The 22,171-nt window shown below is 38.8% G+C and overlaps 1 protein-coding gene and 1 pseudogene across 20 annotated transcripts in view; one reads left to right on the forward strand and one right to left on the reverse strand.

The window, feature by feature from the left end:
* SEC31A (SEC31 homolog A, COPII component) overlaps window positions 1–19,311 on the reverse strand; it is a 96,570-nt gene extending 77,259 nt beyond the window's left edge. For 9 of the 20 annotated variants that reach the window (XM_090266224.1, XM_090266223.1, XM_090266221.1 and 6 more), the window contains exons 1-5: window positions 19,179–19,310; window positions 6,960–7,014; window positions 3,975–4,057; window positions 3,194–3,317; window positions 1,199–1,397 (exon numbers count right to left, since the gene is read on the reverse strand). In XM_090266224.1, the coding sequence (XP_090122350.1) occupies window positions 1,199–1,397; window positions 3,194–3,317; window positions 3,975–4,053 (402 nt within the window). In that variant the 5' untranslated portion in view covers window positions 4,054–4,057; window positions 6,960–7,014; window positions 19,179–19,310. Of the gene's footprint in view, window positions 1–1,198; window positions 1,398–3,193; window positions 3,318–3,974; window positions 4,058–6,959; window positions 7,015–19,178 lie in introns of all 20 variants that reach the window. The other 11 variants (XM_090266219.1, XM_090266216.1, XM_090266225.1 and 8 more) reach the window with 5 other exon arrangements.
* Window positions 4,364–13,444, forward strand: LOC150019166 (keratin, type I cytoskeletal 18 pseudogene; annotated as a pseudogene).
* Window positions 19,312–22,171: the final 2,860 nt, after the last annotated feature.

Below are 22,171 nucleotides of genomic sequence, written 5' to 3' on the forward strand. Positions count from 1 at the left end.
ACAATCATGCAAACATATGGGGGCTATCATTTGTGGTTTTGCATCTCTGGAAAGAGATCCAATTGTGGAAAACAAAAACAGGTCACCAATTATGGCTTTCAGGCAAATAACTGAATCCTAAAATAATGGTATCTATCTCAGGATATCACAAAGCCAGCTTCTGGAGCCAGACAAAGATTGGGCTACTACAATCTCTTGTCTTAAATTCCTCATGTAATTCTACTTCATTTACACTCAATCTTTTTCCAGATGGCAGTATTTCTAGGTTATCTCTGCTGCATCCCTTTATGGTCAAAAAGACCCTAAAACTGTGATATGAAGTACAGCAAGATAATGAGTTTCATCCTTTATTGTTCACTCTCATAAAGTCTCCTCTGACCAAGAGACATATAACTGAAAATAGAGGAATTCTACGGTAATAGCTACCTATAATACAAGGCATTAACCAAAAATCAGAAGCTGTTTAATCCAATTAACAAAGGGACTAGCTTTCTAATCTAAAGAGTAAACACCATAAATGGCAGAAATTAAGAAGTTTGGGCTTTAAGTTCTGTATCTTAAGTATCTATTTATAATACAAGAAAAACAACTAATTTAAACTTCAATATTCATTTTTTTTTGGTTGTTAAGACTCTAGTATTCTATTAACTCAAGATCTTTATTAACCTATGCATTTATATAATTAATATTCAGTAATGTTTATAATGGCAACAGTAGAAAAACTCTTAATTGTCTATTAATTAAATGTGCATTATATTTCTAATTGTGTATATTTCTAATTATGTCATAGAGTAGTAACTTTTTGTCATAAATACCAAATTTCTCAATTAATAAAACAGTGGATTAACCCAGACATCAAATGCACCAACCCAATGTTGCAGAGCACAGATGTTTAAAAGGCAAGGTTTCCAACCTATGAGGCTCCTAATGTTTAAAAAATGTCCAATCAGATATATGACATCTCCAGACTTCTCTGAAATAAACCCATCAGACAGATGCCTTTCATGGAGTTAATATTATTTATCCTGAACTCCACTCTGAACTCTTCATTCCTCAAGTAAATACACTCACCCACCAACCTGCACAGGCACACATTTTTAGCTTTGGATTCTAAGATTGAGGCAGAATAGATTCATATACTTATTTCAAATAAGCAGCACATATCTCAAGGATTATAAATAAATGTCAAAAGTCTAACCTGGAAAATGTTCACATCCAAGGCTCTCACTGGACCAGTATGCTTGTCATTTTGGGCAATTACAACTTCCTTGTCTCCAGCTATAATTTTAGAAGGATCATAAAGAATAATATTTCCATTTTCACCACCTGCAATCAGAACTCCAGAGATATTTCCTTTGGAATCCATCTTATGAGGTCCCCAAATCAACTTGTGGTACCTTTAAGAGAAAATGAGTAAAGCAACTAATTTTTGAAGTCAAATAAATGTAGAAAGTAATTTGAAAGTACACATTTAATTCTTCATATATTCATAAATACTCCAAAACACAGTTTCTCCTCCAGTACTGGTAACTGTGAATGACTTGGTGCAATGGGATTTTAGTTATTTATACTTGTTTGTTCATATTTGATTTTGTAACTTAAAAGAGTAAAAATATGCTTTTGTAGAGGTAATACAGTGTGACAAAGTGTACTTGATTTGTGTGTCAAAGATATGGGCTTACGAATGGTTTTACCATGCAGAAACTGTGAAGCCTGGATAAGTTACTTGATCTTCATAGGTTACTTTTGGTTTATCTGAAAAATAGAGCTAATCAACCACTTCCCTTGACTCTATTTGACTATGGAAGTATTCACCAACAAGTGGTCTGTTAAATAGTAAAGGTGAAGGGAATCATCTAAAATTTTCTAAGAAAGCCCTGGTCAGCATGGCTCGGTTGGTTGAGCAGTGTCCCGCAAAGCCAAAGGTTGCTGTCAGTGCACATGCCTGAGTTGCGAGCCTGGTCCCTGGCTGGGGTGCGTCCAAGAGGCAACCAATGGATGTTTCTCTCCCTCTCTTTCTCCCTACCATCTCCTCTCTCTAAAATAATTAAATAAAAGTTTTTAAAAACTTTTTTCCTAAGGATAAATTAAATTTTCCAAGAAAAATAATGTATCCTGAAAATAAAAAAGTGACGTCAAAATTATGTCAATTATGACAAGTACCCCTACTTGTGGAGAATAAAAGATTATGGTTTGGCATGGAGATGAATCATGGAGATACACAATGAGACACGATAAGATGGTGGTAAGTAGAAAAACTTCGAGACAAAAAGTAGTATCTGGTTCCCATCACAGTGGGAGGGCTCTAAAGAATATGAGGGGGTCCCATGAGACTCCATGAGCTGTGTTCTGTTAGCTAAGGTACAATCTCTTCACCAAAATCTGCCAAAAGCTATTGAGGTAATAAAGCAATTTTACTACTTAAATAAAGTATATTTTCTCTGCATTTCAATAGGGGTAAGCACTTGGAAAAGCGATAGAAATACCTACTGTATTAGAAATCATGTCAATAAAATTCTCTGTGAAGTATATTTTCAAATATAGATAAATACAAGGAAAAACATTAAATAAGCTAACATGCAGAGGTAATCACTATTAAAATCTTAATATTCATCCAACTTTTTTTTTTCTAATCACACCTACCTTTTCATTGTAAACAGGTGAGAAAAAGGAGATAAAAGAAAGTAACTCTAGCCCTGATTGGTGTGACTCATTGGGTTGGGTGCTGTTTCACTGGTGAACCAGAAAGGTTGCTGGTTAGATTCCCCGTCAGGGCACATGCCTGGGTTGTGGGCCAGGTCCCCAGTTGGGAGCATGTGAGTGGCAACCAATGGATGATTCTCTCACACATCGATGTTCTCTCCTTCTCTTTACCCTCCCTTCCCTTTTCTCTAAAAATAAAATCTCTATTTAAAAAAAAAGTAACTCTACTATATCATGAAGGGGAAAATACTAGAAATTGGATCCTCTTCTTCCTATCATACACATAACAGTCAACATTAAAAGTCAATAGACATCGACTCTTATTTACTTCCACAGAAATTCACTGATACATTTTTCACAAAATATTGCATGTCATTGTTGATAATATTCTTTGCAGTTTCTAATAATGATACATTTATTTTAAAAACTAGGCATCAATCACAACATATAATTAAATATAACCATGTGAATTTAAGGTTGCATTTCATACCTGTGAGAAGAGGAGAAAATGGCACAAGATTTCATATCCAAGGATGGATCAGAAAGGTCTAATTCAAATATCTCAAGGGAAGCATTAGTACTAAATGTTGCATCCAATTGCTGAGCAGATGTTCCTGTAGGAAATACACTTATATAACTATGCATGCAAAAATAAAAGACTCAGAAAACTATATAAAATAGAAATTAAGTGCATGTTTTTCAATTATCTCACCAATGAGTGCTATGATAGTGGCTGAAATCTCAGCATATATACTGTCGAGCAGATGTTTAAATCACTTCAGCAATGAGCTCCTAACACAGGGCTCAGAGATGATGTTTGTAAGAGGGAACAGTGCAGACAATTTTTTAAGCCTATAGATAGTTTAAAAGATCTCTGCAAAAACGTACCGTGATTTACTTTATCTACTTACAGTCACAAATGATATAACTCAAACTCTTTTTGTATTAAAAAAAAAGCTAACATCAAAATTATTCTTCATTCAAATTGATATTTAATAATTTTTTTACATGTTATCTGTTGTGCTTAATACTGGAGGAATAAAGATAAAACACGGTTTTCATAAAGTGGGGAAGATACTATATCATGCTTAATACTAAGATGTATAAGATGCTACGGGAACACAGAGGAAGGTCACTGAATCCAACTGACAGGAAGGAGGCAGGAATCTTGCCAGGGCATACGAGCCTTTCTAGAGATGAAGCTTGACCTGAATCTTTTTAAAAAACAGGTATGAATAAGTCAGATATACTATCTTCTCTGTTGAACTTACCTGTAGCTAGGTAAATGGGATGATTCTGGGCAGGGCTCCATGCCTGCATAGCTGTACGATCTACTTCCTTTAACTTCATCCTGCTAAAGAGAATATATTATATAGAAATATACTGAACATGTAACATAGAACATAGAAATATACTGGACAAATCATTACATCTTCAGTAATGCCCAAACGCCAATAAATCAAATTAGGTACTGTTTGTTTGGAATGTGCAATATTAGAAAGAAGAGATGCCTGTTCAATTATTTTGAGACACTTATTCAATTATTTTGAGATAAATACGGGGCTATTCTAATGTTTACAGAATACAGCCCTTCAGCTAGAAAATCAGTGTGGAAAAAAATGTGCTACACTATATGCTTCTCAGACAAAGACAGATAGCAATGTATCAGGGGTAAGAGAAGGCACATAAAACACAAGGTGCATCTTCCTGAAGCAGAATTATTCAATAAGAGTGGTTTTTAAAATTAATTTTAAATTAAAACAGACTAACTACAAAGAAGAATATAGTAAGCCCATAGATTTTTAAAGATAAAACAGAAATTTTTAAAGACATGGTCACTCCAAGCTACAATCCCCATACCACTAGTTTATATATTCTCTCTGTTAAAGTTATTTTGGTAGAAAAATTCAGGAAGTACTGTGCTATCACTAAAAAAAAAAACTTTGTTATTCTACATAAATGCATTCACATGACACAGTATTCCACTGTAAAGATGTACCATAATTTAATTACCTTAGTCCACTAATGATGAACACCTGAGTTGTTTCTAATCTTTTGCTATTTTTGCAAAAAAAAATGCTGAAATAAATGGCCATTGTAGGTATCATTTCATTAATGGGCAAGGATAGTTATAAATTTCCAGAAGTAAAACTGCTGAGTTAAAAGACAAAGGAAATTTAAATTCTGATGGATATTGCCATGTTGCCCTCCATGGTAACTATACATTTTCACATTCCCAAGAGTAATACATGAGTAGCTGCTACCCTACACACAGCCTTACTAGAACAATTTGGGGGGGGGGGGGGTAACACTTTTAGATTTTTAACAGGACCAATCAGTGAAATGTTAGCTCTGTAAAGTTACAATTTGTATTTCTCATACTCTAAATAATGCTGAACATTGTTTTGTATATGGTTATGGGTCATCTATATTTTTTCTCTGTCATTTTCTGTTTAAAAAAATTTTTTTAAATATGTTTATTGATTTTAGAGTGAGAAACGTTGATGTGAGAAACATCAATTGGTTGCCTCCCATACATGCCCAACTGGGGATCAAGCACACAACCTAGGTATGTGCCCTGACCGGGAATTGAACCCGCAGCCTCTTGTGTGCGGGATGACACTCCAACCACTTGAGCCACAATGGCAAGGACTCTCTGTCTTTGTCACCTTTTCTATCTATTCTTATATATATCATTTGTCTATTTTTGCATTAAGTTTTCAGACTTTATCTGTTGATTTTGCTTACATATTTTTCTTACCTTTCACAAGATTTTATTTTTTTTAACAGATTTTATTAGAATAGTTTTAGGTTCACAGAAAAATTGAGCCAAAGTATAGAAAGTTTCCACATACCTCTTCCCCATCTCCCCAACCACAGACTCTCCCACCATCAAAATCCTGTACTACAGTATATCCCAAAGACCATAATTTACATTAGGGCTCATTCTTTGTGTTATACATTCTATGGGTTTTGACAAATATATAATGACCCACAATTATAGTATCATTTAAAAGTTTCCCTGCCCTAAAAATTCTCAGTGTTCCACCTATTCATCCCCCTCTAACTCCCTCCCTCCTGGCAACCACTGATCTTTTTACTGTCTACATAGTTTTGCCCTTTCCAAAATGTCATTTAGCTATAATCATAGAATATTTAGCTTTTTCGGACTAGCTTCTTTCACCCAGCAATAATAGCATTTAAGATCCTCCATCTCTTTTTGTGACTTGATAGCACAATTCTTTTCAGCACGGAAAAATATACTGTTGTATTAATGCACCATAATTTTTATTTTTTTATAAAATAAAATGTCACTTAAACAGTTTCGGAATTTTGATTAGTTAGCAAGGACTCCTGCATGCCAAGATTATGAATAAATTCACCCATATTTTTCTTCTAGCAAATCCATTTATGCCTTATGCTTTACATTAAAATTTTGACTCACTTGGAGCATATCCTGGTATACAATGGATGTTCAAAGTTTTTTTGTTGTTGTTTGTACTCCAAAACTGTTTACTGAAGTCTTTTTCCTACTAATTTTAGAAATCACCTTTATCATGTACTAAATTCTTTTTATTAGGTTTATTTCAGAATTTACTACTTAGGTTTATACTCCTTGTAGGTATTAGGATGTAGGTTAGGATTTCCACTCCTCTATATGCTTAGGTTTATTTCCAGATTTCCATTCCATAGGTCCATTTGTTTATTTACAGGTTAGGCAGCCCACTGTTTTAAACAGTGAGACTTTATATGAGTAGGATTTCAAAAAGCCTGACCCACTGCTTTCCCCTACCCTGTTTTCCTTGTTATTTCTCTATATTTTACTACATAAATTTTGGAATAGTCTTTGTCAATACCAGAGAAAAAGAATGTTAGTAATTTTACAGAATCTGCATCAAATCAATAAATTTAGTGAGAATTAACACAATGTTTGAATCTTCCTATCAACCATATGGTATTTTGATTCAAGTCTTCTTTTTGAATCTTTCAGTATTATTATTATTATTTACTTATTTTTGACATACTGGGTTTGCTTATTCCTATTTCATCTTTTGGTTTCATTTGTAGTAAATGTGGCTTTTTCCCCCCTCTTTCATTATACTGTCTATCTTCTTGTTATTGTTATAAAGGCCAATTATTTCTTTGATTTTACATTCTGCTATCTTATTGAATTATCTTTTTGCAGTAGTTTTTCAGCAGATTCTATTGGGTTTTCCACATATATACTCCTATCATGTGCCAATAGTGACACTTACCTCTTTGTTTCAAACTGTTATTCCTCTAATTTCTCTTGTCCAAGTTGGCTAGTATCTGTAATAACATATTAAACGGTAGTGATAACAGTGAGATTTCTTGTCTTGTTCTTTTTGTTTAGTGGGAAAGCCTACTTACTATATCACCGCAACATGATTTTGGGATTTGAGGTATACATACATATTAACTATATATAATATAAAGAAATAGCCATTGAGCCCTGGCTGGTGTGGCTCAATGGATTGTGCACTGGCCTGCAAACCAAAGGATCGCTGGTTCAATTCCCAGTCAGGGCACATGCCTGGGTTAAAGGCCAAGTCCCCGATGAGGGCATGTAAGAGACAACCATACACTGATGTTTCTCTCCCTCTCTTTCTCCCTCCGTTCCCCTCTTCTTAAAAGTAAAATAAGTATTTTAAAATAAATAAATAAATAATGTAGAAGGCTTAGACTTTTTAAAAAAACAGCCATTGATTACTGTTTTATTGAATGCTATTTTTAAAGACTGGGTGTTGAATTTTGTCAAATGCTTTTCATTAGGTAATTAGAGATAACCATATGATTTTTCTCCTTAGGTCTATCAATAAAACAAATTGTACTAATAAATTTCTTAACACTGAATCATCTTCTCATACCCTGAATAAACTTCTTTCTCTTTTTTAAAGATTTTATTTATTTATTTTTAGAGAGAGGAGAAGGGAGAAAGAGAGGAAGTGAGCATCAACGTGTGGTTGCCTCTCCTGCGCTCCCAACTGGGGACCTGGCCTGCAACGCAGGAATGTGCCCTGACTGGAAATCAAACTGGTGACCCTTTGGTTTGCAGACAAGTGCTCAATCCACTGAGCCACACCAGCCAGGGTTCACTTGCACAAATTATGATATAAGATTATCACCTGTGAGGACTTCTGGCCAAGATGGACAAAACTAAGAAGAAATACAACTACCTCAAAACTAGAGACAATCAGAAATTCCAGAAAATCAAGCTGCACGGAAGTCCAACAAACAAAGATATAGAGAAGTAATACTCATCCAGACAGGTAGGAGGGGCAGAGTCGGGGTGGAGAGGACGCGGTGTGGTGGCGGCAGCACTAGCGGCAGCAGCACCAGGCCAGCAAAAAGCGCAGTCACACCTTTTAAAAACTAGGGAGGGACCCCTGGGGAATGCTCCCAGCACTAGACCAGACTGCGCAGCACATGGTCCCAAAACCGGGGAAATAAAGACTCACTGCTTTTCACTGTGCAAACCAGTGGGACTGGGGCGGAGGAAGAAACTGCCAGTCTCTCAGCAGAGTCTGCTTGTTTAAAGGGCTCCCACGATCTTAGAACATCCACAGACCCACCCACTCTGGGAACAACGGTCAGGGCAACAGCTAGAGAGGCTCCAGTCCCATACAAAGTGGGAGAAGTGCCTGGAAAAGGGGAGAGTGCTGAGCAAGCGGCATTGTTCCCTCTCAGACCCATACCCCACAAACAGTGCCACAATGGGGTGAAACGGGTCACCCTCTAGTGATGAATACCTAAGGCTCTGCCCCTTAAAACGTAACAGGAGAGACAGCTCTACCTATGACACAGAGGCAAACACACACAGGAGTCTGTCAAGATGAGAAGACAGAGAAGTACAGCCCAAAAGAGGGAACAGATCAAAGTTCCAGTGGGAGAACTAATCAACAAGGAGATAGCCAACCTAAGAAATGAGGAGACAGCAAATCTAACACACGGAGTCCAAAACACTGGTGATAAAGATGCTCATAGGCTTGACAGAAATGCTTAAGAATGGCAGATGCATAAGGGAAGAAGTGAAGGCTATGCTAAATGAAACGAAGGAAAATCCACATAAAACCAATGGTGAAAGGACGAAACCGGGGTTCAAATCAATGATTTAGAACATAAGGAATAAAAAAAGTCAACCAGTACAGAATGAGGAAACAAGAACTGAAAAAAAATGAGGAGAGGCATAGGAACCTCTGGGACAATTTTAAACCTGCCAACATCTGAATCATAGGGGTGCCAGAACGAGAAGAGAAAGAGGAAGAAATTGAAAACTTATGTGAGAAAATAATAAAGGAAAACTCCAAATTTGGGGAAGGAAATAGACATACAAGTCCACGAAGCACAGAGAGTCCCAAACAAGCTAGATTCAAAAAGGATGACACCAACACATATCATAATTAAAATGCCAAAGGTGAAAGATTAAGAGAGAATCTTAAAAGCAGCAAGAGAAAAGCAGAGTTACGTACAAAGGGGTGCCCATAGACTATCAGCTGATTTCTCAAAAGGAACTTTGCAGGGAAGAAGGGACTGGCAAGAAGTATTCAAGGTGATGAAAAGCAAGGACTTACAACCAAGATTACTCTATCCAGCAAAGCTATCATTTAGAATGGAAGGGCAGATAAAGTGCTTCCAAGACAAGGTAAAGCTAAAGGAGTTCATCGTCACCAAGCTATTATTATATGAAATGTCAAAGGGACTTATTTAAGAAAAAGATAAAAATTATGAACATTAAAATGACAACAGAACTTCCAGCTAAGATGGAGGCGTAGACAGACATGCTGCATCTCCCTCCACAACTAAGAAGAAATATAACTACCTCAAAACTAGAAAACACCAGAAGTTCCTGAAAATCAAACTGCATGGAAATCCAGCAAATAAAGATATAAAGAAGAAATACTCATCCACACAGGTAGGAGGGGCGGAGAGGTCGCAGTGTGGTGGCGGCCACAGCAGCAGGCCAGCAGAAAACAAGTCACATGTTTTAAAAAGTCAGGAGGGAAACCTGGGGAGTGTTCCCAGCTCCTCATCTAACCTAGAAGCTCACAGTCCCAGCACCAGGGAAAATTAAGCCTCTTTGCTTCTGACTGTGCAGAGCAGTGGGGGTGAGGGCAGAGGCAGAAACTGCCAATCTCTCAGCAGAGTCTGCTTGTTTAAAGGGCCCCACGGTCCTAGATTATCCAAAGACCCATCCACTCTGGGAACGATAGCCAGGGCAACAGCTAGAGAGGCGCCAGTCCCATACGGAAGTGGGAGAAATGCCTGGAAAAGGGGCAAGTGCTGGGTAGGCAGCACTGTTCCCTCTCAGACCCCTCCCCCAACATACAGCACCACAATGTGGTAAAACAGGTCACCCTGTACTGACGAATCCCTAAGGCTCCGCCCCTTAAACATAAGAGGAGCGACAGCTCTACCTGGGACATGGATGCAAACAAACACAGGAGCCTGTCAGAATGAGGAGACCGAGAAGTATGGCCCAAAAGGGAGAACAGATTAAGGTTCCAGTGGGAGAACAAGTGACGAGAAGACAGCCAACCTAGCAGATGAGGAGACAACCTAACAGACACAGAATTCAAAACAAAGGTGATAAAGATGCTCACAGGCTTGACAGAGATGCCTGAGTATGGCAAATGCATAAGAGAAGAAGTGAAGGCTATGCTAAGTGAAACAAAGGAAAATCCACACACAGCCAATGGTGAAGGGAAGGAAACCGGGGTTCAAATCAATGATTTGGAACTTAAGGAAGAAAAAAAGTCAACCAGTGCAGAATGAGGAAGCAAGAATTGAAAAAAATGAGGAAAACTTCCCAAATTTTGCAAAGGAGATAGACATACAGGTCTGGGAAGCATGGAGGGTCCCAGGCGAGCTGGACCCAGAGGGGACCACACCAGGACACATCATAACTGAGATGCCAAAGGTGAAAGATAAAGACAGAGTCCTAGGGGAAGCAAGAGAGAGGCGGAGAGTTGCCTACTGGGGGGTGCCTATAGGACTATCAGCTGATTTCTCAGGGGACACTTTCCAAGCAGGAAGGGACTGGCAAGCAGTATTCAATGTGATGAAAGGCAACCTGCAACCAGGATTACTCTATCCAGCAAGGCTATCATTTGGAATGGAAGGGCAGATGAAGTGCCTCCCAGACAAGGTAAAGCTAAAGGAGTATTATCATCACCAAGCCATTATTATATGAAATGTCAAAGGAACTACTTAAGAAAAAGAAGATCAAAGCTATGAACTCTAAAATGACAACAAACTCACAACTATCCACAAGTGACTGTAAAAAATTAAAACAAAATCCAACTAAGCAAACCAGAATAGGAACAGCATCATAGGTATGGGGATCATTTGGAAGATTATCAGCTGGGAGGGGGAAGGGAGATAAATGGGGAAATGGTACAGGGATTAAGAAGCATAATTGTTTCATACAAAATAGACAGAGGGAAGTTAAGAATAATATAGGAAAGGGTGAAGGAAGCCAAAGAACTTATATGCACAGCCCATGGACATGTACTGAGTGGGGTGGGATTGCTGGAGGGAAGCGGGGTAGTAGGCAGAGGGGAGCAAAGGGAAAAAAATTGGGACTACTGTAACAAAATAATAAAATATACTTTTAAAAAAATTACCACCTGCCACATTCTGTAACGGCTCCAACTTCACATAATGTTCCATGTCAATGTACTAGTCAAAATCCATACTGGTAATGATATTTTATGCATTATCATCTGAGTATTCAAAATTAAGCTGTTAATCTAATAACTACAGTACATTACCAATCCAAATCATTGCATATGTAGATGTTAAAGCAGATAAATAATACAGCAGGGAAAGTATTTCTAACTGAAAAACTTCCCTTGATCATGCTGCATTGTTTTACTATTGTGCTGCTGGATTCCATTTGTTTAAAAGTTTTGCATCTAGAGTTACAAAAGTGATATTGAGTCTATAGTTTTCCTCTTTTGTGCAATCTTTGTCAGGTTTTGATATCAATGTTATACCTGTTTCACAAAAACATGAAAGTTTTCTTTCTTTTTCTATGCTCTTGAGCAGTTTCAAAAGCAGCACTAGAATTACTGTTTCTTTAAGGATTTAGTAGAAATCTCCTGTGAAATATCTGGGCCTGCAACTATTGGGGGGGGGGGTTGTTTCTTTGGTAATTGTCTCTATTTCTTCAATGGAATTGATCTATTTGAATTTTCTTTATTGAAGGTCATTTTTGGTAAACCATATTTCCCTAGTGTTTTCATTACTATCGTTATCTATATTCTACAATTTCTATTTGTATTCTCCATTGATCCAAGAATTGTTTGAGTTTAATATCCAAGTGGAGGAGCCTTAATTTGTACTGCATTGTGATTTTTTTGATACTATTTCTCCTTTATGAAACTTATTGAAATTTTCTTTGGGACCTACATAGGTGTTTTAGTGACTGTTCCATGAGACCTAAAAAAAGGGGTGCTCTGGCTGCCTGAACCTGAGTCTTAGCCTCTTGCCCTCTTCCCTGAACAACAACGAGCTTCAGCACTCTCTCCAGCTTCCCCACAAATAACCAGACCCTGGATTCTGTGCAGTCACCCAGCCATCAGGCCTGGCTGGCCAACAGCATGGCCAGAGTCTATGCAGATGCTGAGGCCTTGGGCTCCAGGACCTCTGTGACCCACTCCATCAGGATGAAAAGTATCTGGGGGTTCTGGGGACCTGGCTATTGGGATGGCCCGGGGTCTAGAGGGCATTGCGGCATCCAGAGCAAGAAGGAGACTATGGAATACCTGAATGACTGCCTGGCCTCCTACCTGAAGAGTGAGAAGCCTGGAGGCTGATAATTGAAAACTGGAAAGCAAAATCCAGGAACACCTAGAGAGGAAGGGACCCCACGTCATAGACTGGGGGCATTATGTCAAGACCATTGAGGACCTGAGAGCTGAGATCTTTGCAAGTTCTGTGGACAATGCCTATCTTGCTGCTGATGACTTCAGTCAAATATGAGATGGAGCTGGCCATCCACCAGTCTGTGGACAGTGACATCAATGGACTCCAAAAGGTCATTAATGACACCAATATCACTCAGCTGCAGCTGGAGACAAAGATCAAGGCTCTCAAGGAGGAGCTGATCTTCAAGAAGAACTACAAGGAGGGAGTAAATGGTCTACAAAATCAGATTAGCAACTCTGGGTTGACCATGGGAGTTGAATCTCAGGACCTCAGGAAGATCATGGCAGATATCCAGACAAGTTGGCTCAGAAGAAGTAAGAGGACCTAGACTAGTACTGATCCCAGCAGATGAGAAGAGCACCACAGTGGTCACTTCACAGACTGCTGAGATAGGAGCTGCTGAGATGACACTCACAAGACTGACTACAGTCCTGTCCTTGGAGGTCTACCTGGACCAAATTAGAAATCTGAAGGCCAGTTTAGAGAGCAGCCTGAGGGAGGTGGAAATGCACCCTGCAGATGGAGCAGCTCAACAAGATCCTGCTGCACCTGGAGTCAGAGCTGGCCATGATGCAAGCAGAGGGGGGAGGACCTGCTGAACATCAAGGTCAAACCAGAGGCTGAGATCACCACCTATCACCACCTGCTAGAACAAGGGGAAGACTTCAATCTTGTTGACACCCTGAACAACAGCAACTCCATGGAATCCATCCAAAAGACCATTACCCACAAGACTGTGGACAGCAAAGTGGTCTCTGAGGTCAACACCACCAAAGTTCTAAGGCATTAAGGCAATAGAAGTGGGGCATGCCATGGTGGGGAGAAGGCCAATTAAAAGTTCAGAGATCACTATACATTAGAAAATAAGGGTGTTCTGTTTTCAGGGTCAAGTTCAATATTTATTAATCAAATCAACCCTATTATGTTTAGGTCTTCTGTATACTAATTTTTTCCCATTTGATCTACCTTGGACCAACAGTGCATTAAAAGTCTCCTACCACTAATGTATTTGTGCCAATTTCTCCTGGTATCTCCTGAAATGTGCTTTATAAAAGTTACTTTGTTATTTAATATATAGTTATTTGGTAGATATTCATAATGTTTAATACTGCCAAATAAACATTTTAGCTTTATAAATTATTCTTCTTAGTTTTAAATAATGCCTTGGTGCTTGAATACCACTCTGTCTCATATTAAGATCAATACCCTTTTTCCTTTTTATTTGCCTTTATGAGCATACTTTTGTCCTTTTCAACTTTTGATCTACTTTGTTTTCACTGGCTGTCTTAAATTAAAAAAAAAACAAAAATCAAATTTTGCTTAGTGATTACCAAAAAAAGCTTTGCTTAGTCATTCAACTGGAAAATCTTTCCAACAGATTAACTAATAAGGTCACTTAAAACTTATTGATACGACAGATATGGCTGCTCTTAGTTTATCTCATTTTGCTGTTTGGTTTTATAATTTAAAAAATACTTTTATTGTAGTCTATTTTATTTTTGTGTATTTATAATTTTTATGACAATTAGGATGACATATTATACTTTTGTTCTAATAGTATTTCTGGTTTTATCTTTAGAACTATGATTTTAAATTTTATTTAATACCATTAATAGTCTACAAAGTAACTATGAGCAATAAAGAAATTAGCTTGTATAAAATTATTGTCTCTCTTGCACTACACAATTATAGTCAATAGTATTATCTTTCTCAGTGTTTACCTTTGTACTGTTAAATATACTTCTACTTCTATTAACTGATTTGTCAGCTTTAAATGATGCCCTTTGACTCCTGACCATTAAAGATGAGGCAATCCACAAACTTATTCTACCTCTAATTTTCTCCCTATTTCCCCATTCTTTTAATTTTTAAAAAAGATTTTATTTATAGGGGGGAATAAGGGAGAGAAATGGTAACTGAAAAATTACAGTAAAAAAGAAAACTTTTTATTTATTTTTAGAGAAAAGGAAAGGAAGAGAGAAAAAGAGGGAGAAAAACATCGATGTGTGAGAGAATCATCCATCGGTTGTCTCTCTCACAGCCCCAATCAGGGACCTGGACTGCAACCCAGGCATGTGCCCTGACTAGGAATTGAACCAGCAACCTAACGATGTGCAGGGTGATGCCCAACCCACTGTGCCACACCAGTCACAGCCAGTTCTCTTAATATTTTAAAGTTTTATAACAAATTCTTACATTGTCCAATATTTAATATGTATCTTTTATTCTTTCTTACTTATTCCCACTTTTTAGTTTCAAGTCTTTAGTTAAATACACTCAATGCTCTCCAACAGTACTTATGCCAGTTTTCTTACTCATCTCTAGAGGATGAAGTTCATCCTCTACTGAAGTTTCCTTAAGATGACCTTAGACTAACAATATGCCTTGTGTCTTACAGGTTCAAATTGTTTACACATTATAAAATTAAGGCACAGGAGGATTAAATAATTTGTACATGCTAGCAAGAGGCAGAGCCAAGATTTAAACTCTGAAGTTTAGCTCCAGAGTCCAAGCCCTTATTTGTCGCTTCAACAAGTTCAGATATTCAATTTTAATCATAGATAAAATATTAACATTTGGAATACATGATTAATGGCAAAGCAAATATGACACATGATGAAATTATGAAAAATGTATTTTTAGAAACTGTGCTGGATTAGGCATAAGTGGATTAGGAGGCTGAATTACTTTGGTTAAAAGTCAAGGCCTCTAAACTCAATCTTCAATTTGAATATTAGCTCTGCTATTTATGATACCTTGGACACAATATTTAAACCTCTTGGAGCTCCAGTTTTTACATTTGTAAAATGGAGGTAAGAGTGACTACCTCATGGGATATTGTGAGTTTTAAATTAAATAATTTATTTTATAGAGGGCCAAACACAGTGCCTTGTACACAGGTTAATAAGTGTTTTTAACATGCAACTACTTTTTAAAATCATTACTATCATGAGATTAATCAAGAAAATTATGCATGTAGTTTCCTAAGATTATTATGAAAAAAGGGAAAAAATCCCAATATTCTGAGAAGTGAAAGAGAAGCCTATTTTCCTTATAGGAAATGCCCTCTTCTTTCTCTCAGCCAACTGTAAAGTTCAAGTTACAGCTCCTTCATGAAAACTGCCCTAACAATCCAATCCGCACTGATCTAAATAACCTCTTAACTGTTTTATATTTGTCTGTACCATACTTAAAGCATTTGATAATAGTGTCTTATTCTATCTTAACAAAACTTTGTAACATTCTATCAGTACATATTGTTTACATATTTTCCCACTGCCTTTTTACCAGTACTTTTATACGTCATCTTATCTCACTAAATAGACAAATAATTTATTTTCTCAGTTAAGTGTTACAACTTTTACCCTTCTGGGATCAAAATTACTCAGCACAAGGGGGTAGGTACTCAGAATTTTTTCTTGTTCTGAATGTTGATATTTAGAGAAATTCAAATAGACTGATGAGCTAGAAAGGACAATTTCAGGTCAACATTTAATTTTTTAATTCTTAACTATTTAAAAGATATTTTCTTATTTTAAAAAATAGAGGAAAGTATTGTTAGGGGGAAGAGGTTTTATAAAATGCCTTTAGAATAATTTACAAAAGTGAAAACAAAATAGCTATATATATATATATATATATATATATATACATATATTTTAAAAACACAACTGAAGCCCTGGCCAGGTAGTTCAGTTGGTTAGAGCATCATCCCAATATGCCAAGGTTGTGGGTTCAATCCTTGGTCAGGGCACATACAAGAATCAACCAATGAATGCTTGAATAGGTGGAACAACAAATGGATGTCTCGATGTTTCTCTCTCTCGCCCTCTCCTACCCTTTCCTCTCTCTCTAAAATCAATAAAAAAACAAAAACAAAACAAAAAAACCTCAACTGAATAGAATTACAGTATCTCTGCAGAGCAAAGGTACAACAAGGGCGACCTAATTCATGAACACTTAGTTAATGTGTAACATTTACAGAAAGAGAAAGACAAATTCACAAGAACATAACATGGTTAGGTGGGGATTCAAAGCATTTATAAAAGTCTATTTTTGTTTTAGTCCTTTATGTTCCACCAGAAGTAGTTCCACTGATTAATCTGTACTGAACAGTGGCTTGTTCACAGAGGTCATCTACAAGATAATATCTATAGCACAGCAGTTAAGAGCATGGAGCCTGGAGCCAACACCCTCAGTTTAAATCCCAGCTCCACCATGTCCTACCTCTGACTTTGGGCATGTAACTTTACCTATGTGTGTCTTGCCTACCCACTTGGTAAAATAAGTGTAACAGAAGTATTGATACCATAGGGTTGTTGAGAGAATTAAATGAGATACTACACAGAAATGCTGAAAAGTGTGTGTGGCAGGTAGTAAATAAATGCTTTTAATTGTGAGCTATTATAAAAGTAACAATTTAAAATGTTTACCCTGCCCTAGCCAGGTGACTCAGTTGGTTAGAGAGTCACCTGTACACCAAAAGGTTGTGTGTTTGATCCCTGGTCAGAGCACATACCTACACTGAGGGTTCTGTCCCCAGTTGGGGTGCATGTGGGAGGCAACCAATTGATGTTTCTCTCTCACATTGATTTTTTTCCCTCTCTCACTCTCAAACCAATAAACACATCCTCAGGTGAGGATTAAAAATAAGATAAAATAAAGTGTTTATCCTAGTGATCTTCATGAATACATCTACTGAAGGAAATTTATGTTCCAGACTAGAACTCTTATTTTTCTCATCTGACATTCCACAGTAACTGTATGCAGTCAAGTGGAAATATTTTTCTTTCTACTCATTTTTTTTCTTTATATTTTTAAATATTTTTAGAGAAAGAGAGAAACATCAGTTTGTTGTTCCACTTGTTTATGCATTCATTGGTTGATTCTTGCATGTGCCCTGAGCAGGCATCAAACACACAATCTTGGTGTACAGAGATGATGCTCTAACCACCTGAGCTACTCAGCAGGGTTCTGCTCATTTTCTAAATGATAATTTTGTGAAGTAACACTAAAACAAAAACAGTACTATTCTCTAAAAAATACCAATCTTACAGTGCTATTGAGAGAGAACCTACATCTCAGAAAGTAAAAAGTGAAGAGGTAACAGAATTGGAAACTTTGACTCCCAAAACAGAAATACAATACTTAGCTCACACTGCTCTTAGTAAAATCATCCATCTTGTGTGGGCAAACTATCTCATTATGGATGGCCATATTTGTTCTAGAGAATTTATTAAATATTATCAATGTTCTAGGCTCATCTCACTCAACCAAAACCAAAGAAGCAACTGTGTACTGATTACTGAACTAAATAGTGTCATACTTATCTAGAGGCTAACAAATAAAACTTTTTGAGCTGAAATTAACCTATTTAAGAATGAAAACATTTCTAAAAACAATAGATAAAAATAATTTAATAATATCACTTGGCATGAGTTTTTAACTTGGGATTGGTAAACCTCATGAAATTATATAGAAAAACTTATATGTGTGCATATTTTCTAGGACAATGACCCAGTATTTTCATCAGATCCTCAAGAGACAAAATACCAAAATGTTAAGAATCATTGCTCTCTACACTTTAAAATTTACTTTCTATTCTTATGTTATTAGTTTCAGAAAAGAAACTAATAAAAAAGAGCAGAGAAGAACTACTAGCAAAAGATGAGTAAACTTTTTTGGCTAGCTCTAGAAGAGTTGGTATGTACAGAAGACGCTGGACAGTATAATGCAAGGAGGAGTATCTATCAATTAAATACAGTTACAGTTGTCTACAAAGACAATCACATTTCAGTTTTCTATACTTAGATAAGGCATTTTAGGGGGAAAAAGTTACCACAGACCATCAGAGAGACCTACGTAAAATTAGTTCCTTGAGCAAACAGAAGTTTATAATGCCCACAAGCCCAGGCAATATTTTGATTTATTTTACACCTGCCCCGTATTTTAACATCTTATGATTTATTAGCAAAAACGTACAAGATTGAGTGAGACTTCTTCCGAGGTGCAGGTTGCGATTGGCGACCACTGTCCATAAAATAAACCAATACAGGTTAAATGACAGTAGTCTTCAGTTAAAACCTACCAACCTTTCAATCTGGCAACAGCTAAAATATAAACAAACAAAAAAGTCTAACCAAATCAAAGCAATCCTGAGTTTTGTTTCGTTCCCTCGCCCTCGGGGACCGCACCTCTTTGTGCACTAGGGTGTGACGGTCTCCGAACCTCGGACCCCAGTGACCCGCCTCGGTAGGTCACCCCGTTGCAAACCTCGGGGAAACTCCTGCTCAGCCGTGAAAATGACGTCGGATGTGAACCGGCATGATCTCCAAAACAGCTGTGATGCCAGGCGTCGTTCCGCCGGGCCCGAAACCAGGACCAGGGGCGCGCAGCCACCGCAGACCGGGCCGCAGGCTGGCGGGGACCAGCGGAGACCGAGGCTGGGGTCACAGTTTGGGGCCGTACTCTACCTCAAGGCCCGAGGGCTTGCTAAGAGGAAAGGAGGGAAAGGGTAGACATACCTGGTAAGGACCCTAGGTGACCGGTTCTGCGTTAATGCGGCTCCAGTCAGACGCTTCCAACATTCGCCGCAGCTCCTCCTCCCGGTTCAGGGACACCTCCACGTTCCGCTGCAACGTGGCAGCCGCAACCCCGCCCAACCTGCCAGCGAGCTTCCGGGTGCGACTCCCCGCCCCGCCCACTCCAGTGCCTGACTCGCGACGGCATTTCCGGGAGCGGGAGCTTCAGCGGGAGCAGGCAAATCCCGAGCGCGTTGAAGCGGGCGGGGCACTCGCTTCAGTGCCTTGTGCGCGATCGTGAGACTCGAGACCCGTTATGACTGGGAGTGCGCACGGAGTAGAGGCGGTGGCCCGGACTGTGCGGTAATGAAGTCCTACTGAATTTAGATGTCTGGCCGAAGAACCGCTGGTGCTTGCAGGAATGCCACGTAGCACTAGTCCTGAGAGGTCAACAGCTCCGGTGACACTGCCCACACCAGACAAACCACATGAAAATCGGGCAACAAGGGCCTTAATTTCAGTGACAGTAACGTGTGACTGGGTTCTTAAAATTGCTTAGTTGGTTCTGCAGTATTCAATTTTAAGATCTTTAAAACCATACGATATGGGCACACCCAAAGACCCTTGTGGACATACTTGATGTGTAACTCCAAAGAGGCATTGTGGGTAAGGTATTCCATTAGTATCCTGTGGTACGATTTGAGATCTATTAGCATTTGTCCCCAGTTACTGGAATCTTATTAGTTTAATGAGAGCCTGGCATCTAATTAGTTAGTGTCTTGCCTGGATGCCATTTCTACATTAGGGAGAAATTATTTCCAGTACAGAAAGTAAAGCCAGAGGAAAATCACTTGCTAAAGTACCAGAACCTAAATTCAACCGGGTCTCCCAACTTCTAGACTAGTTCTCTTCCTATTCGTCGTCGTCGTCGTTGGCAGCCGTCCGTCTCGAGAGACGATGGTGTAGCTTAAGAGTCTATCTGCACCGCCGAGAATGGCTGTGCAGTCCGACTCGGGAGTGACACGGTATCTGTCTCCTCCCGTGTTGAATCGACATCTTGCGATGACGCTGAAGCTACAGAGCCTGGGCAGGGTAATATGGAGGGTCTGCTGTTGCCCATGCAGCAGACCCCCCCTCTCTTCGCAGCTGAAGGGTCCAAGGGAAAGACGGAGTCGATACAGCTTGGGTTCAGGTGCGCCGCAGGAGTTGCCGGTGTTGACTACAACGTCAAACCGCCTTAGGGACTCCGGCTCCGGATTTTCTGTCGGGGTTTACTCCCTTAGCCTTTCCCCTGAAGAGGTATGCCGCAAGGCAGCGGAGGTTTTTTGGAGTCAGGGTTTTCCTTCTCTGATGTACCCTGACTGGAAGATCGAACCAGCGACACTTAGCTCGCAGGCAGACGCTCAATCCACTGAGCTAAACCAGCCAGGGCATCTTCCTATTACGGATTAGTCAAAGGTCTCTTTCCTAAAGCCCTCAGTGCTTTATTGAAAGAAATCTTTCTCTTTCTTGTACACAAAAAGTAAAATATGGCTCCTGATTTCAGAAATGTCCAAAGGTGTAGAGAATTTTTATGACTTTGAGCCAAACTGATGATATATGTCTGGGGACAAGATCTCAAATGCTCCAGAGAATAACAGTTTTGCAACTTTTTAAAAATGTATTTGAAAATAAGAAGGGAACAGAAGAAAACAAGCAAGGTTGGGGGTGGATTACAGGATAGTTAAGATTATGTGCTTTCTTAAAGGTGGTTAAGGTTTTTTGTTTTTTTTTAATCCTCCCATGCTTATTGAATTTAGAGAGGAGAAAGGAGGGAGAGATGGAGAGAAACATCCATGTCGAGAGTTGCCAGGGAGAGAATCCATTTATGGGACGTTGCTCCAACAAGCTTATTTTAAAGGTATGTTAACCAGGATCTGACCAGTGTGGCTCAGTTGGTTGGGCGTCATCCCGCAGAGCAAAAAGTCTTGGGTTCAATTCCCAGTCAGGGCACATTCCTGAGTTGTGCAGGCTTGGTTCATAGTCAGGGTAGCACGTAGGAGAGACAAACAATAGGTGTTTCTCACCTTCTCTTTCTCCCTCCCTTTTCCTCACTCTAAAAGTAAATAAATAAAATCTTTTGAAAAACTATTCATGAAAAAGGATGTTAACCTAGAACCAAAATAATGGACAGGGCTTGCATAAGGCAAAATATAAACCTTTTACTAAAGAAATACATAGCTGGGATGTGACTACCCACCATGACCTGCCCAGATAGGAAGTTATAATCAGATCACCCTGTGAGATTACTTACCACAGAACTTCTTTCTTTCTTTCTTCCTTTCTTTCTTTTTTTGGTCCACATGGCAAACACTCCTATTTAAGTACTAGAAACCAGGCACATTTTTGTAATCTCACTGTGCTCCTTCTAACTCCTTTTTAGCATCTTGTACGTATGGTTCAACTTAAAAAGCAAGTTTATTTCTGTGGGACTGAAATAGACCATTCCAAGCAGATTACCTAGGCTACATTATCTAATATCCAGTGTTCTAAAAAGCCTTCTGTTTTTATTTCTTGCTGCAAGGACTAGTCTATCTAAAGAGGTGCCAATAATAACCTCTGACTTAAAAACAGGACCATCATTTGAGTCAACAGAAAACAATGACCTCTCTATACTACCTGAAAGTGTGCATTGGTGTAAAAAGAGGTTCATTAGAACAACTCTTCCAAAATTCAATGATTCAAGCAGTGGGTACAATCTTTGGTGTCAGATTAATACAATCCTGACAGATGGACTTCCAGTGGTAGCCTCGTGGCACCCCTGTGGAGGTGTGTGAAGAGGGAGCCAGGCTCAGTGAACAGTGGGCATGCAGTGCGCTGAGGCCAGGGTAGTTGACACACGTCAAGGCTGGGTCCAGGCACCTCCATGTCCACCTGCTCACCTGCCGCGACCAAGGACCCATCCCTGGGACTGCTGCACATGGTGTAGGTTGCTTCAACCAACTCACTCCGGTCAG

Source organism: Furipterus horrens, unplaced genomic scaffold, assembly GCF_987537825.1.
Source record: "Furipterus horrens unplaced genomic scaffold, mFurHor1.1.pri manual_scaffold_2, whole genome shotgun sequence".
NCBI classification, from domain to species: Eukaryota; Metazoa; Chordata; class Mammalia; order Chiroptera; family Furipteridae; genus Furipterus; species Furipterus horrens.